The sequence below is a fragment of the Dendrobates tinctorius genome, unplaced genomic scaffold (genome assembly GCF_039654945.1).
Source record: "Dendrobates tinctorius isolate UK_male_01 unplaced genomic scaffold, ASM3965494v1 ptg000058l, whole genome shotgun sequence".
Taxonomy (NCBI): Eukaryota; Metazoa; Chordata; class Amphibia; order Anura; family Dendrobatidae; genus Dendrobates; species Dendrobates tinctorius.
In genome coordinates, this window is record NW_027361726.1 from 21,003,557 (window position 1) to 21,021,783 (window position 18,227).

The window sequence follows — 18,227 nt, forward strand, 5'->3', positions numbered from 1 at the left end:
TTTAAAATGATTTATTTAAATAATAAAATTAAAAAAATAGAGTGGGGACCCCTCTATTCTTGGTAACTCGCCTTGCTAACACTGACAGCTGAGGGTTGAAGCCCCCAGCTGTGAGTTTTGCCTGGCTGGTTATCAAAAATACAGGGGAATCCACGCCAGTTTTTGTTTTTAATTATTTATGTACAGCACAGGCTGATAAATACTCCCATCAGCCACTCCTGCTCTCACTGTTATGAGTGGCAGCAGGCGTCGGGAGATGGGAGCAGCAGTCACATCAGCTGACACCAGTGAACGGAGGTACACTTTATACCTCTGATCACAGTTGCGAGCTCACGTTGTGTTTTGCCAGTGGTGGAACCACGTCTTCTGACCGGCAGTGATGATTTTACCGCCGATCAGAAGCGGTGTTTGCTACGCCGTCATGCACAGCGTGGCAAATACTGAATTTTCGGGCCGCCCATTCAAGTGACTAGGGTCCGGGTTCGGGTCCAGGTACTGTTCTGGTACCCAAACGTTTTGTAACTGTTTGGCCCAAACATCCAGGTGTCTGTCCATGTCTACACAGGATCAGTACAGAATCTGTAATGTAATTCTGCACCAGCAGAATAGTGAGTGCAGCTCTTGGGTATAATATAGGATGTAACTTAGGATCAGTAATGTAATGTATGTACACAGTGACTGCACCAGCAGAATAGTGAGTGGCAGCTCTGGAGTATAATACATCATGTTAACTCAGGATCTCAGGATCAGTACATCATAAGAAATGTAATACATGAACACAGTGACTGCACCAGCAGAATAGTGAGTGCAGCCCTGGAGTATAATACAGGATGTAACTCAGGATCAGTAATGTAATGTATGTACACAGTGACTGCACCAGCAGAATAGTGAGTGCAGCTTTGGAGTATAATACAGGATATAACTCAGGATCAGTAATGTAATGTACACAGTGACTGCACCAGGAGAAGAGAATTTTAGGAACTTTCGGGACATGGATTAATGCATAGCCCAAGCCTTACTTGTAGGGAATGGGAATTCCTTGTTGCAGTCAAGGTGTAGCTGAGCCTCCAGTGACAATGTGTCAAATCTGTTCACAAAGAACTCCCAGCTCAGAGCGGGGATGTCTTGCTTCAGGAAATGAAGGAGAAGCAGCTTGCTGAGGATTGTCGGCCGATCCTTCACCACAGTGTCAAACTGGAAATCCAGGCAAAGGCAAAGACCCTGGAAAGAGAGGAAAGGAGCAAAGTACAAATAATGTACTTTAAATGTAATATCTTTGATTATTTTTTGTAAAGGCAGGACACTCCCTTTCACATTAGATAACTGACCGCTTAATTTGTAGATTCAGCTGAACTGCATCTAATTAATATTGGCACCTTAAGAAAAGTGCTGTGCACAGTGGCTCAGTGCTTAGCACTGCAGCCTTGCAGCACTGGAGTCCTGGGTGCAAATCCCACCAAGAAAACATCTGCAAGGAGTTTGTATGTACTCCCCATGTTTGTGTGGGTTTCCTCCGGGTACTCTGGTTTCCTCCCACATTCCAAAGACATACTGGTAGGGAATTTAGATTGTGAGCCCTATCGGGGACAGTGTCATTAATGTCTGTAAAGCGCTGTGGAAATAATGACGCTATATATATGAGTAAAAAATAATAAAATAATAATTAAGTCCCTCACCCTTGAGAAATGGTGCTAACCAGAGCCGCTGTCCTCACCTGTAGAGCAGGTCTCTTAATGGTGTCCAGTAAAAGTCCTGCTCTGGTAGCCACGGCCGGGTTCACGTCCTCCACTGCGGTTAGGAAGCAGCAGAAAGCATGGGCCAGGGAATACTTCAATAGATGGTTTTTGGTGACTGAGTGAATGTCCAGAAATCGGCACAAGATGGCAACTTTCTCCACTGTAACAATAAGCATGAGGCAATCATTACAAATAGTATTATCTGTCCTTAACCCCTTTACCCCCCGAGGGTAGTTTGCACATTAATGACCAGGCCAATTTTTACAATTCTGGCCACTGTCACTCTATGAGGTTATAACTCTGGAACGCTTTAATGGATCTGGGTCATTTTTAGAATGTTTTGTCATGACATATAGTTCTTCATGACAGTGGTAAAATTTCTTTGGAATGACTTGCGCTTATTTGTGAAAAAAAATACATTTGGTGAAAATTTGGAAAATTTTGCATTTTTCAAACTTTGAATTTTCATGCCTTTAAACCACAGAGATATGTCACACAAAATCATTAATAAATAACATTTCCCACATGTCTACTTTACATCAGCACAATTTTGGAACCAAAATTTTTTTTTTAGGAAGTTAAAAGTTGACCAGCGATTTCTCATTTTTCCAACAAAATTTATGAAAAGATTTTTTTTTAGGGACCACCTCACATTTGAATTTACTTTGAAGGGTCTATATGATAGAAGATGCCCAAAAGTGACATCATTCCAAAAACTGTACCCCTCAAAGTGCTCAAAACCACGTTCAATAAGCTTATTAACCCTTCAGGTGCTTTTTTTTATGAACATTTAACTTTTTTCACAAAAAATTGATTTTAGATCCAATTTTTTTTATTTTGACAAGGGTAACAGGAAAAAAACGGACCCCAAAAGGTGTTGTGTAATTTATCCTGAGCATGCTGATACCCCATATGAGGGAGAAAACCACACGGCAGAGCTCGGAAGGGAATGAGCGTCATTTGAATTTTTGAATGCAGAATTTGCAGGAAAAATTGGCAGACGCCATGTCACGTTTGGAGAGCCTCTGATGTGCGCACCTTGAAACCAAGATGTTTCACAGTTTATAAAGTTGAGCCGTAAAAATACGGTAATAAAATCACATTTTGCTCACAAAAATGTTGTTTTAGCCCCAAGTTTTTCATTTTTCTAAGGGCTAAAAATAACTACATTTTTACCATCTAAATTTAGTTTTAGCCCCAGATTTTACATTTTCACACAAGAAGTGGGTAAAAATGGCACCAAAATTTGTCCCACAATTTCTACTGAACGTGGCAATGCCGCATATGTGGCTGTACAGTACTAGTTAGCCATACAGAGAGACTCGGGAGTGTCGGAGCGCTATTTGCCTCCTGGAGCGCAGATTTTCCTAGAAGAGTTTGCGGACTCCATATACAGAGCCTCTAATTGCTGGAAGAGCAGAATTCCCACTCAAGTGACCCCAGTTTGGAAATTATTCCCCTTTGGGAATTTATCTACAGGTGTAGTGCTGATTTTGACTCCATGGGTATTGTCAGGAACAACGCACTGCACTTGCTCACTGAGCCAGTGCGCGTGTCCTGAGTAAGACAAACTGTGCTCAGAGATACCTGCGGAGCGGGCAGCAGCAGAGAAGATGCGTGCTTCAGACCCGCAGGACCTGAAGCACGTGACTGCTGGGGGCATGGCCTAAACTCCAGAGAGCTAGGAGCTGCAGAAAATCTCCTAGAATGGTAACTATGGAACAAAGTTACTAATTGGCATAAACAGGGACATAAACCAGATCAGGCCGGGGTCAAAGCACGAGATAGGACGACAATTACCAAAGGGCTAGACAGAATGGATAGTCAAGACGTAGCCAAGAAGTCAGAAACCAGAGAAGCAGATATACAGTACAGAATCAACAGGCAAACGCACAACGGGGGACAGAACCGGATCAGAACCATATAAGCAAGCTATAAGACAATGAACAGGCCACACAGGGGTCACCACACTCGACCAAAGGCAAAAGTATAACTAACAGGGATTGGAGTTTCTCAGGGCTATAAAAAGCTCTCCCTGAACCAAAGAGAGGCCACAATAATTAACCCCAGGCGTGCAGGTCAAAGCCTGCACTGAGCTCAAGACATTAACCCCTGACGTGCAGGTCAAGAACCTGCACTGGGATCGTGACAGGTATTTTCCAGAAACAAGCAGCAATGAATGTTGACAAGTGAAAATTGCAAACTGTCATTGTAGTGACCAGTATGCTGTAGTGACCAGTACGTTGAAGTCACCAGTACTTTATGCCCAGTCTGTGCTTCTGGAGGCACGCACCCGTAAGTTAGGTGGGCTGTCATCACTACAGAAATACCAAACATGGACGTTATATGTGGTTTGAGTATACTGTGGGGCTCAGAAGGGAAAGGGGCATTTGGATTTGGGAGCACAGATTTTTCTGAATTTCTTTTGGAGGGTTATGAAGCCATTTAGCTTTTCCAGAGCCTTCGTGCTACCAGTAACGTGTACGCCCCCAATATTTCCGTTAACAGATGACAGAACTGATAGAGGACTTGCTTTTTTTGACGATTGAGTTGAAGCTTTTATTGGGAACATTTTACATAATGTCTGGGATCACATTTATCCGGCGCTCTACGCTAATCACTTACTTTGAGGGTTTCCATCTAGATCTCGGAGTGACGTGATTCAGATGAAACCCCCAAGGGATCGATTCACTATAATGAGGCAGTAGAGTTACTCTGCACTCCGTCTGGCCTCTGTTCAGCAGTGTCCTTCTTTTCAGAAGTGCACAAATCTGTGGCAGACAGCATTTTTATGCAAAGACGGACGCCGACAAATCACAGGTCAGACGGCGTTCACAGTGCCTCCATTTGCCTCACTATAGGAAATCTTCCACTGGAGGTTCTGTCTGAATCAAGTATTTCAGAGATTTATACAGAAGCCTTGGTGTAACAGCTCAGCGCAGATTAAATGTGTGTCGAGCCTTACTGCGATTTTCGGGAGGCAGAATGAAAAAATGAACAACAGGTGAAGAATTGGTTTTATTTATTTTTTACGCCATTTCTTATGCGGTATAAGTGATTAGGCTACTTTACTCCTTGTGTCGGTGCGATTACAGCAATACCAGATTTATATCGGGTTTTTATGTTTGGCTGCTGTTACACACTAAAATATGCTTTTTATTGCAAAAAATAGTTTTTGCATCACCATGTTTTGAGAGCTATAACTAAGTAGTCTTTTTGATTGCGTTTTATTCCACTTTTTGTTCGGCGGCATAATGATAAAGCATTGGTTTTTTTTTGCCTTGTTTTTTATTTTTTTTTATATGGTGTTCACTAAAGGGATTAACTAGTGGGAGAGTTTTATAGGTTGGGTCGTTGCAGATGTGGCGATACCAAATATGTGTACGTTTACTGTTTATATTTTTTTAATTCAAACATTTATTTATAGATACAATATTTTTGATTTTTTAATTATTATTTTTGATTTAAAAAAAGAGGATTTTTGCTACTCACCGTAAAATCTCCTTCTTGGAGCCTTCATTGGGGGACACAGGTTACCATAGGGTGTATGCTGCTGTCGCTAGGTGGCTGACACTAGGCAAAAAAAGGAAATAGCTCCTCCCCAGTTGTATACACCCACTGACAGGAACCAAGTACCTCAGTTAGTGTTAAAGCAGTAGGAGAAGCAACCAAAAACTCAACATGTGTACCAATTCGGCAACAAAAGGCACGTAGGCCCAACAAACAGTTAGGGAGGGTGCTGTGTTCCCCAATGAAGGCTCCAAGAAAGAGATTTTACGGTGAGTACCCAAAATCCTTCTTTCTATATCGCTTCATTGGGGGACATAGGTTACCATGGGACGTCCCAAAGCAGTCCCCAAGGGTGGGAAACAGAAAACAATGAAGACCAGGTCGCAGCTAACAATCTGTTAAGCTGAAGCGTGGTGACACAGTGCCCAGGCTGTTCCCACTGCCCGGGTGGAGTGAGCCTTTACCCTTGGAGGAAGTTGTTAGTACTGAACGAGGTATGCCTCCAATATTGCCAAACAAAACAAAAATGGGCAATAGTGGACCTGGAGGCTTGGAGTCCCTACGAGGACCTACATAGATGTTAAACAAGGCATCAGAGAGATATACTCGGATAGCTTTGACCAGATCTAATTGTGGAGGGACTTCTCCGGAGAGGGAAGTGAAGAGATCACCCTATGTAAGAAGGAAGGAACGCTATGTAAGAAGGCGAGCTACCATGTCCTGGTGTCAGGTGGGTGACTCCTGGAAGAAAAGTCTTTACCAGGGAATGAGAAGCCAAATTTTGTTGCAAAAGGATTGAAGAGCGGAAACCTGACCCTTAAGAGTAGTAGTGACCAAATTTTGTCCATACTCCATTGAAAGGCCTTACAGTATCTGTGATAGATAAATGCGGATGCTGGTTTTCTTGCCCTAATTATGGTCGTCTGAATAACCTGATGGGAAAGTTCGGTCACCCTCAGGACTGTGGCCTCAATGGTCATGCTGTTGAAATCAGAGACTGAGAACTCTGGAGGAAGAGGGGGCCCTGTGAAAGAAAATCTGGACGGTCTGGAAACCTCCAGAGGGTATTGTTGATCATGCTCACCAGCTCCGCATACCAGGCCCTTCTTGGGCCGTGTGGAAATACCAGGATTATGGGAGTTCCTTCCACCTATATCCTTTTCACAACTCTCGGAATAAAGGGAAGAGGCAGAAAAAGATAAGTCAACTGAAAATGTGATCACGGGGTCACAAGTGCATCAAATCCTATGACAAGCGGATCCTGGGACCTGGCTACGAACGAAGGAACCTTGTGGTTCATCCAAGACACCAGGAGGATGACGTCTGGTGAGCCCCATCTCTGGCATATTTGACTGAAAATGGCGGAAATGAAAGACCACTCGCCCGGTGCGAGACCCTGAAGACTCAGGAAATAGGCTGCCCAAGTTTCCACTTCAGGAGTGTATACGGCTGATATGACGGGAATGAGACACTCCGCCCTTCGCAGAATCCTTGTTACCTCTGACAACATCTGATTGTTGCAAGTCCCTCCTTGATGTTTTAAGCCCCAGCAGGGACGTCGTCTGATTTTATACGGACCTATTGGCCTGCTAGGAAGGGCTGACAGCGGTGAATGGCAAGAAGAAGAAATTCTCCTAATCTCCAGGAGATTGAAGGGGAGAGCTGTTACTTAGGAATTCCAGCGACCCTGTACTGAATGATGAAGAAAAACACGCTCCCCAACTGAAGAGACTGGCTTCAGTAGTGACGACCTGCCACCAGAGAGGTTGGAAGGACATCCCATGAAGGACTGACAGTAATAACGTCCGCCAGGTCAAGGACTGGCTCCCTTTAAGAGGCGGTAGAATGGGCCGGTCCAGAGAAGCAGTCCTCTTGTTCCAAGCCGACACGGGGGGCTAGCTGAAGAGAACGGGTCTGAAACAGGGCAAATGGAGATATCTCCATGGCAGTAATTATCTTCCCCAGAACTCTCATACTGTATTGTAGGGAGAGAGAAGCTGGTCGCTTAGAGTGCGGATCCCTTGGCAGAGGAATAAGAACTTCATCTTTGGAAAGAAACCAAGGCTTGTGCCATGTCAAACCTCAATCCCAGAAACATCAGATGCTGGGCTGGGGTGAGGGAGAACTTCTCTCTGCTGATGATCTAGCCGATACGGTCCGGAGTGTCTAAGGCGAACTGAAGACTCTGGTTGCAGCCTCGGTTAGACTGCATCTTGAAATGACGGATCCAAACCTGAGGATTCGTTCGTTTGAAATCTAAAATCAGATGGAGAGATCCGACTTTCTCCGGGACTACGCAAAGATTAGAGTAGAACCCTGAAAAGTGATTTTTCCGGGAAAGGGTACGATTACCCCTGAGTGTAGCAGGGAAGAGACGGCCTGAAGAACCTCTGGCGCCTGCGACGGATGACTTAGCAAATGAGACTGAAAGAAACGTCCTCCTGGGAGGGAAGAAAAAAGTTGATTATTGATTTTTTTTTTTGACGATGGATCTGTAATTCACACCTTCAACCAGAGGATGCGGCACACAGCAATGATGAAGCTGTTCTCCCCAGCGGAGCAACAGGCCGCATCCAAAGAGGCGGTCAAAAGATACTTGCCGGCATGGGCAATCTGGTCCGCCAAATCCACCATCTCATCTAGAGAAGATGCCGCTAGTATGCCCTGGTGAAACATTCTTGCCTAGGCAGACATGAACTTTGCCCCCAGGCGGAGGCAAAGATGGGACAAAGACTCAATCTGTCTATCCATAGTGTCCCTAGGAGACACACCGTCTGGCAGAGACAAGACTGTCTTGGAAGACAGGCTAGAAACCGGCGGGTCTACCTTAGGGGACTCTGCCCATTTACCAACTAGATAAAGGCTAAAGGAATAAAGAATGTCTAGCTGCTTCTTTTCTGGGAAGTGCTTTTCAGCATGTTCCCAGAGTTTAGCAGGGATTGTGATACACTTTATCAGGTCAGATACCGACTGTGACATGGCAACAGCCCACTCCGGATGGAGGGGTGTGCTCTCATCCCGGGCGTTAGAGTGCTCCTGTGGGGCAGACGTGGTGCAGGACTGTGCAGGAAGGGGAAAGTGGACCTGAAGACCACTTTCTTTTGCAGAAGGCACAGGCGCACTGGATCATAGTCAGCTTAGAGGGGCATGGGCATAGGTCTGTTGGGAAGGGCAACAGAAGTTAGAGTTGGTGTGGAGGGTTGCAGGACGGAGAGAAAAGGGAAGACTGGCCTGAGGACCACTTTATTATACAAAGGGCACAGGTGTATAAATAAGAAAGGGCTATATAGGGGGAGGAGAGAGTAGATCCTACCGATGCCAGTGACAGTCAGATGCTGTGAGAATAGCGGTGTTCCCCTGCCGCGGGTGTTCTTCGGCTAAATGCGGGTCCGACACCGAGGGCGCATAAACCATGCAGGAGAGGAGTGTCTCAGACAGAATTACAGCTGCTGAGGCACACGAACTGATGAAGCATCGGCTGAACAGCGTTACAATCCGCACGACACAGAGTGGTGGGCGTAACTAAAAATGCCGGCCGGGAAAAAGAAAGTAACAATTTGATTGGCTGACACGCCAGGAAGATAAGCCGGCCGGCAAGAAAAGAAGGCGCCCCTACGATTGGTGCATCTGCGGGGGGTGTGTACCAAGAGGATGCTCCGTGATAGGAGCAAGAGGCGCACTTTGGATCTGGGGCGTGGCCAAGTTTTTCGGCAGGGTAAGCCCTTCTATTGGCTTGGAGAATCGCTGGGGGGCGTGTACCGGCAGGGGAGGATTCTCCATGATAGGTGCAAAAGCACGCCGGGAATAGGCGAGCTGTGGAGCGGGGGGCATGGCCAAGTTTGCCGGCAAAGCAAGCCCTTCTATTGGCTAAAAAGGGCACGCGATTCGAAATCGCAGTGGTGAGTGGCCAGGGGGAGGCAGCAGGAGGTGTGGCGAGGGAGAAAGGAGGGGGAGAGTGGGTCACTGAGTGAGAGGTCGGCCAGGGGAAAATGGCCGCCACTATGCAGGATTACAAGGATAAAATGTGTCCTGAGTGATGCTATGGCCACCGCAAAGTGGGGCCTCAAGAATTAAAGCCGCCCTGCTACCCGGACCTGACGTTCTACAGGGAGGGAATCATACATACCTGTAAGGTGAGCCCTGGTCCTCTTCACAGACAAGGATGTCATCAGGAGCCCCCGGGTGGATGGGGGTCACTGGAATAGGAAATCCTCCTTCCCGCACTGTTTCCAGACGGTGCGGAAGACGGCATCAACTCCTTACAAGAAGGGGGGGGAGGCCACCGCCGGTGACCACCATTTTCCTCTCAGTCCTGTTCGAGGAGAGGGGTTAGTAGGGGAAAAGGCAAGGACGGGACACCGGGAATCACCCTGAAACACCCAAAAGGGTGACAGGGGAAAAAGTCCTGCCTGCGGGTACGAGAGTGGGCGATGTGGGTGACACCACACTTCTCTCTCGGTCACATGATACGGGAAAGCAGGGTGAGAACTTACACCCTGTTACCTTAGAACGAAGAATCTGAAAAACAAAGGGAAAAGATTAATAAAACACAACAAGTGACCAGAAAAGGAAAACTGCGGATCTGGGGTTAGATCCAGGTCCTTCTCCAAAAGACACTAGGCTTAAACTGAGGTACTTGGTTCCTGTCAGTGGGTGTATACTACTGGGGAGAAGCTATTTCCTTTTTTTGCCTAGTGCCAGCCTCCTAGCGACAGCAGCATACACCCATGGTAACCTGTGTCCCCCAATGAAGCGATAAAGAAATAAATTTTTACACCATCATTGTAAATACACCATTGTAAATACAAACCTGTACTTTGTATCTCCCCCACCTCATTGTAGATTGTAAGCTCTCACGAGCAGGGTCGTCTTATTGTGCTTTAATTATTGTATTACTAACGTTGTTACTTATGACTTGTGTTTTGAAACTGTTAAACTGTAAAGCGCTGCGGAATATGTTGCTGCTGTATAAATTAAGATAATTATTATATCAAAAAATTTTTTTTTTTACTTTATTACTTTGTCCCACTATGGGACTATCATTTTTTGCAGGCTGATCACTTCTACAGAATGGGGATGCACCTGCATCTCCATGCTGTAGAAACTGTCATGATCAGCAAGTTTCCTAGCTCTGGTGACCCCGGATGTCGTCCGACATCCGGTCACCAAGGCAATGATTGGAACCCCATGTCACGAAGCGGGGTCTCCGATCCAAAGGTAGCCCTCTGCCGGCAGCCGGAATGATGCAATCGTGTTCAATCACAGCATTTTGGGGGTTAAAGTGCTGGGAGTGGTGCATGATCGCTCCTGGCACTTATGGCCGGGTGTCAGCTGTCACCCTGTGGCGATCGCCCGCACACCACCTGTGTGCTCGGGCAATCAAGCAGACGTAATAATCCATCCGTGGCCAAATAGGCCCAGGTCACATGGACGGATTATTACGTCTGGTAACAGAAAGAAGTTAAAGGGACACCCTAAGTTATGTCTAGTGCAGATCCTGAGGGAGTAAAGCATGATGCCTATGGCACTGGGTTATAGCCCCTATGAACTGTGTTTTAGCAGCCATACTGTCACCCAACTTTCCCAGAAAAAGAAACAGAAATGGATATTACCTGCTTCAAACCTCATCTTCCAGTCTTTGCTGTTAAAGTTGGAGTTTATCACTGTCCAGAAAATATCTGCTCCATAGGGAAGGGATAGAGAGTGCAGAAGCAGGGGGACCCCCAAAGATGACAACTGCGAAAACTCAGACTTCAGAACTCGCCACAAGCTGTGGGAGAAAACAATGATTGGTCCTTTACATTCAAGTGACAAGGCAGCAAACATACACAGCAAGAAAACTACAGATATGAATCCTCAAAGAACTCTGCAAACACTTTTTTTTATAGATTTACATTAGGATACATAATGCACTCACAAACAAAGCTGCAAAAATCCTGCAAGCTTCCTTCAATGTGATGCATTTTTGGGAGCTCAGATAAAATTAAGTCAGTGCTAAAGAGCCCCCTCTATATTGGATAAAAGTTGCCCAAGGATCGAGTGATTGGATTTCAATCGACCGATCCTTTTGTTCGGCATGGAGATATAGATATATAATGACCATTGCATATAAAATAGAGGAGCACCCGGCTGAGCTGAGCGCTCCTGTGTGTGGGGAAGCAGCTCTGGATGTAACTGGTGCACACGAATGAAAGGTAAACCCATCCAACGACTATATTCTGGTAGACGGACCTTTCACAATCAGCGTCGTATTACTGGAAAATACCAACAGTAAATTCTCCGAATCCATGGCTTAATACAAAGCGCCATCATAATATTCTCAATTACACCATTTGTTCTGGACTTTGAACATTTACCTGGAGATTAGCATGTGTTCCTGAATGTACGCCAAGAACGGCAAGTGATCCTTCTTGGCAATATATAGGCACTCGCCGTGAAGACACAGGATTTTCAGGCAGTTCAGCATGTTAAAAAGGATGTCCGGCTCGTCAAACTTTGCCATTTCCTATTAAAAGCAAAGAAAAAAGTTGAAATGAAAATGAGGGATATTTGGTACTCACCATAAAATTTAATTCTTGGAGCCTTCATTTGGGGACACAGGTAACCATGGGTGTATGCTGCTGTCGCTAGGAGGCTGATACAAGGCAAAATAGAAAAATAGCTCCTTCCTAGCACTATACACCCACCGAGTGGCACAAAGCACCTCAGTTAGTGTTAAAGCAGTAGGAGAACCAACCAAAACTCAACATATGTATCTACCCAACAACAAAGGAACATAGGCCCAACAGAGGTACATTAGGGAGGGTGCTATGACCCCCAATTAAGGCTCCAAGCAAGAGATTTTACGGTGAGTACCAAAAATCCCTCTTTCTTTATCGATTCATTGGGGGGACAGGTAACTATGGGACGTCCCAAAGCAGTTCCAAGGGTGGGAACGTGGGAACAGAAAGAACGCAAAGTAAATACAGATTTAGATCGGCCGGTGCATAACCGCTGCCTGCAGCACACCTTCCTTCCCAGGCCTGCATCAGACAAGATGTGGGTATGAACCTTGTAAAACTTCACGAGGTGTGCAGGGATGACCAAATCTGTACAGCCGAGGCCTGGTGACAAACTACCCAGGAAGCTCCCATCACCCGAGTGGAGTGAGCCTTTAACCCACTTTTTAGAAAGTGGATCTGCATTCCACGCTCTCAACCAGAGAATGCGCCGTATAGCAACGATGTTGCTTGTATCCCTGGTGGAACAACCGGCCGCATCCAAGGAGGCGGTCAGAAGATATTTGCCGGCATGGGTAATCTGGTCTGCCAAGTCTGCCATCTCATCCAGAGGAGATGCCTTTAGGATACCCTGAAGAAGCATTCTTGCCCAGGCAGACATGGACTTTGCCACCCAGGTGGAGGCAAAAATGGGGCAAAGGGAGGCGCCAGCCAAGGATTCAATCTGTCTAGAGTCCTAAAGAGATACCCCATCTGGAAGAGACAAGACTGTCTTAGATGACAGGTGAGAAACTGGCGGGTCCACATTAGGGGACTCTGGCCATCTACCAACAAGGTTTGGGCTAAAAGGATAAAGAATGTCTAGCTGCTTCCCTCCCAGGAAGCGCTTTTCAGGGTGTTCCTAGTGTTTGGACATAATCGCTTCAAACTTCATGTGAGTGGGAAAATTCTGTGAAGGAAGTTTTACCCGTTTGAAAGAAACAGAATGCTCCTGAACAGGTGCCTCATCCTCCTTTAGGTTAAGAGTTTGGGTAATTGCCAAGATAAGGCTATTGAACATATCCTGCATTTTTGAGACCTGGTCCATGTCATGAATTACAAGGGAGGATATATTCGCATATCCCACCGCCGCCACCAATTTGCCACATACCCACTTCTCAGCACGTGACTTGGGGTTGCTCATGCAATGTTAATCTGTCTCCTCTCACTCAGTCCAGCATTTAACCTCTGTTCTATGCTGCAATGGGAGCATAAATCACACCCCGACACAGACCACACACCCCGCTCATACACGCTGCCACCACTCAACGAACACACGGGTGATGAGTCCAGGAAGTACTACTACCGTGTTTCCCCGAAAGTAAGACCCTGTCTTACATTAATTTTACCCCAAAAAGTCCCACCCTGTCTTACTTTCGCCGAAAAAAAATGACAATTTCTTTTTAACCAATAAATTAACATTTATTAACATGCTGTTATACCCCATAACAGTGCCGTATCCCACTGCACACAGCCCCACACCCCATAACAGTGCCGTATCCCACTGCACACAGCCCCACACCCCATAACAGTGCCGTATCCCACTGCACACAGCCCCACACCCCATAACAGTGCCGTATCCCACTGCACACAGCCCCATACCCTATACAGTACATGTTTCCCTACTTGGTTTTTAAATGCTGGACGTTTTCCTCTGCGGTGCGGCTGTGGGTGCGGAAGGCCTGTGCTGCAGGGAACGCTGTGCCAATCAGCAGGGAAACAGCGGTGACGTGGGGCTGGGGCGGCCAATTACAGCCCAAGCTGCTGGACCAATCAGTGCTCGAGCCGGGGGCCGGCGGTGACGTGGGGAACGGGCGGCCAATGAGCTGTTGAGCTGGGCGGATTGCGGGGTTAACACGGCGAGTTAACCCCATGAGCGCTGGACCCGCCCAGCTGCACATGAGGACACCTCTGGAGCCTGGGGACCCAATGGGGGACAGCGGCGGCCCAAAGGTAAGGGCCTTACATTTCACAGCGGCCCCCAACCCTGCCTTACATTCGGGGGAGGCCTTACATTGAAGGACCCCCCCGTAACCCCCACCCTGTCTTACTTTCGGGGGGGGGTCCTACTTTCGGGGAAACACGGTACTACTATGTGCCAATCACCAGGAGGCAGGAGCACACACTCAAAGGCTATGGATTCTTTAAAGTAACAAGGTTCAGACTTATTAAAGTTTTAAACTTTAATATGAAAGGTACAGTGCTTACAATAAAAAGGATATAACAATGGAAAACGTGCCATAAAAATATGCAAAACAGGGATAAAATAAAAGGGAGAAAACTTACAGAAATATCAAACTTTGCATCCTGATTTTCTGTCCCCGAGGGAGGGGGAAATATGAATTGGAGCACAACAACTAGGCTGCCCCTCACTGTGAACCCTTTTCTTTATGTGTAGGCCTAATTTATAGATGTGACTTGGGGATCCAATTTCTAGACCAGCCTCTCATGTTAATATTCTAATTGCTGGTTTGTGACTGGACCATGTCTATTTTACCAATGAATACTTTCTTTTTTCTCTGAAACTCTTTGTGTAACCTTTCTCATACATAGATAGTGTCATTCTCCAATTGGCATCTCTTCCTCAAAGAGCTGGAGGGTGTGAAATGTTTCCACTTGTGGTTCTCAGTAAAGCCCCCTGGTGAGATTGGAGACAGGAGACTGCCTTCTCATGATAACAATAGGTCATGACCTGTGTGGAGAGCTGCATTCTAAAGGGCCTGTCACACTAAGCGATATTGTTAGCGATATCGCTATGTCTGATACTTACCTCCGACTGCTCCCCTGCTGGTTATCGCTGATCGCGCGAGAACGTCCTGGACCGCTTCTCGTCGTCAGCTTCCTGCTGGGCTTCCTGTGGCGCCGACGAGCGACGTGTGGACGCGGGCGGGAGGACGTCAGGATCGCCTCGTCTGACAGGTAAGTGACGACCGCCGACCGCTGCTATGTCGCTGGTGAGATCTGCCTGTGTGGCAGCTCACTAGCAACCACTTAGCGATGCACCAGCGATCCTGACCGTGTCATATAGCTGGTCGGGATCGCTGGTGCATCGCTAAGTGTGACAGTACCTTAAGACAAATGTTAATTACTGCTGGTCATACATGCCTACATATACATATTTCACTACAGTCCGTATCAGACTCAGACTGGGAATCCGCATTCGACCCAAAAGCCGCCTCCGAGGATGGGGCATGGGGTGAGGAATGCATAGTGGAGGATGCAGAGGGACCCAGAGAACTGGAGGAAGAAATGAAAAGTGCCCGCTTCCTTTACTTAGTACCCCATCTGTCCCTGCGAAGGTCGTGGTCAGGTGTGTGTGAATCACTGAGAGGCATTCGGAGCACTGGTGGCTGCATACAAATGTGAAAGTTGCTCCAGGACGTCATGCACAGTCGCCACTAGGAGCACACTCTTTGTCCCTAAGGAACATCTTGTATCTCCTCTGTAAAGAGTTCTGCAGTAGAGGAGCTTTTCTTCATAATAAGTGGCACTTCCTGCCGGTGACACGCTTATGGCACCGCTGAAACGCACAGTGACGTCACATTCGGGACCTCCCCACTCAAACTTCCTGTCTATGGAACGCATCAGGCTTCACTGGCGCACACCTAGACATCACATCTGGTTTTAAGCTGTGTGCACACACAGCGGTTTTTTAGCGGGTTTTTTTTAGCGGATTTGCCAAAAAATCAGCTCAAAAACCGCTAAAAATAAGCTTCCCATTCATTTCTATGCATTTTGCACTTTTTGTGCATATTGATGCATTTTTTTACTGCGAAAAAAACGCTTTGCGGTAAAAAACGCAGCATGCTCATTACTTTCGCGGATTTTTCCGCATTTCTGGCTATTTCTATGTGTCAGGAACCGCGCGGAAAAAAAACTGCATAAAACCCGCAGGTTTTCTGCGCAAAAAACGCGCAGAAAAAAATGTGCGGTTTCTGGGAAGGGAGTCCGGTTTTTAAGCAGAAATTTTCTGCTACGTGTGCACATAGCCTTACACTTCCTCCCCAGCCGCCATCTTGGCTTCTATAAATAGTTGCAGAAGGCGCTGCTTACAGCGCTTCTGACCCGCGGTGGATGACGTGTCGTTGCCCCACACGCTGCACATTCACTGGACTGGTAAGCACTTGCTTCACTCTTATCTTCTCAGACGTTTGTGGCAGGATGTTCTGACTCATAACAGCGGCAATCTCTCATCTCTCACCCCACAAATTCTGCACAATCGTGCTATATGTCCCTACCGCGGGGGGTATGTACTTATAAGCATTCTACAGTACAGACCAAAAGTTTAGACACACCTTCTCATTCAAAGAGTTTTCTTTATTTTCATGACTATGAAAATTGTAGATTCACTCTGAAGGCATCAAAACTATGAATTAACACATGTGGAATTATATAATTAACAAAAAGTGTGAAACAACTGAAAACGTCTTATATTCTAGGTCCTTCAAAGTAGCCACCTTTTTCTTTGATTACTGCTTTGCACATGCTTGGCATTCTCTTGATGAGCTTCAAGAGGTAGTCACCGGAAATGGTCTTCCAATGGTCTTGAAGGAGTTCCCATAGATGCTTAGCACTTGTTGGCCCTTTTGTATTCACTCTGCGGTCCAGCTCACTCCAAACCATCTCGAATGGGTTCAGGTCTGGTGACTGTGGAGGCCAGGTCTTCTGGCGTAGCACCCTATCACTCTCCTTCTTGGTTAAATAGCCCTTACACAACCTGGAGGTGTTTGGGGTCATTGTCCTGTTGAAAAATAAATGATGGTCCAACAAAACGCAAACCGGATGGAATACCATGCCGATGCAAAATGCTGTGGTAGCCATGCTAGTTCAGTATGCCTTCAATTTTGAATAAATCCCCAACAGTGTCACCAGCAATGCAACCCCACACCATCACACCTCCTCCTTCATGCTTCACGGTGGGAAAAAGGCATGTAGAGTCCATCCGTTCACCTTTTCTGCGTCGCACAAAGACACGGTGGTTGGAACCAAAGATCTCAAATTTGGACTCATCAGACCAAAGCACAGATTTCCACTGGTCTAATGTCCATTCCTTGTGTTCTTTAGCCCAAACCAGTCTCTTCTGCTTGTTGCCTGTCCTTAGCAGTGGTTTCCTAGCAGCTATTTTACCATGAAGGCCTGCTGCACAAAGTCTCCTCTTAACAGTTGTTGTAGAGATGTGCTGCTTGAACTCTGTGTGGCATTGACCTGGTCTCTAATCTGAGCTGCTGTTAACCTGAGATTTCTGAGGATGGTGACTCGGATGAACTTATCCTACGCAGCAGAGGTGACTCTTGGTCTTCCTTTCCTGGGGCGGTCCTCATGTGAGCCAGTTTCTGTGTAGCGCTTGATGGTTTTTGCCACTGCACTTGGGGACACTTTCAAAGCTTTCCCAATTTTTCGGAATGACTGACCTTCATTTCTTAAAGTAATGATGGCCACTAGTTTTTCTTTACTCAGCTGCTTTTTTCTTGCCATAATACAAATTCTAACAGTCTATTCAGTAGGACTATCACCTGTGTATCCACCAGACTTCTGCACAACACAACTGATGGTCACAACCCCATTTATAAGGCAAGAAATCCCACTTATTAAACCTGACAGGGCACAACTGTGAAGTGAAAACCATTTCCGGTGACTACCTCTATATGCTCATCAAGAGAATGCCAATGTCATGCCTGCGCCGCCGGTACCAGCGCCGCCTGTCAGGTTGGGGCCGGCGTCACCTATCTCACTGGGTCCCGCTCTTCCTGCTGTTGTTCCCAGGGTTCCCCCTCGGATCCCCGCTTACTGCTCTGGCCGCCGCACGACACCCTCAGCCTCCCATCCTGCAGCCCGGGGGATTCAGCACAAGGGTTCCTCTTCCTGTCCTGTTCCTGCTCCAGGTATGCGCCTTAGGTCGCGGGCGCGCGCCCTTCTCCTGACTTAACCACTTCTGCACCACCCCTGTGGAGCGATCAATCAAGCTCCAGCACAGGGTATATCAGGCAGCTCCTCCCTCATGGAGGCGCCTGATTATCGTGTGCCTTCCGTATGGTACTCTGGCCCCGTCTGGTCACGCCTGTCTCCAGTCGCTCCAGACTCCGGTTACTCCTGAGAGGCCGGGAAACTCCTCCGCCTAGGCCAGGTAAGAGAGGCCTTCCTAGGTGACTCTGTTCCCTCTCTACCCCTTACTATCTCAGCTTTAATTCTCCTAGGTCGGGAGCGTAGATCTGTGGAGGCGTAT

The 18,227-nt window shown here is 46.8% G+C and overlaps 1 protein-coding gene across 1 annotated transcript in view; it reads right to left on the bottom strand.

Annotated features, from left to right (window-relative positions):
* Nucleotides 1-18,227, bottom strand: part of UNC79 (unc-79 homolog, NALCN channel complex subunit) — a 191,532-nt gene that overhangs the window by 51,995 nt on the left and 121,310 nt on the right. Inside the window, exons 22-25 of the mRNA XM_073578106.1 lie at nucleotides 11,603-11,751; nucleotides 10,859-11,016; nucleotides 1,715-1,896; nucleotides 1,020-1,221 (exon numbers count right to left, since the gene is read on the bottom strand). Coding sequence (XP_073434207.1) covers nucleotides 1,020-1,221; nucleotides 1,715-1,896; nucleotides 10,859-11,016; nucleotides 11,603-11,751 — 691 coding nt within the window. The remainder of the gene's footprint in view (nucleotides 1-1,019; nucleotides 1,222-1,714; nucleotides 1,897-10,858; nucleotides 11,017-11,602; nucleotides 11,752-18,227) is intronic.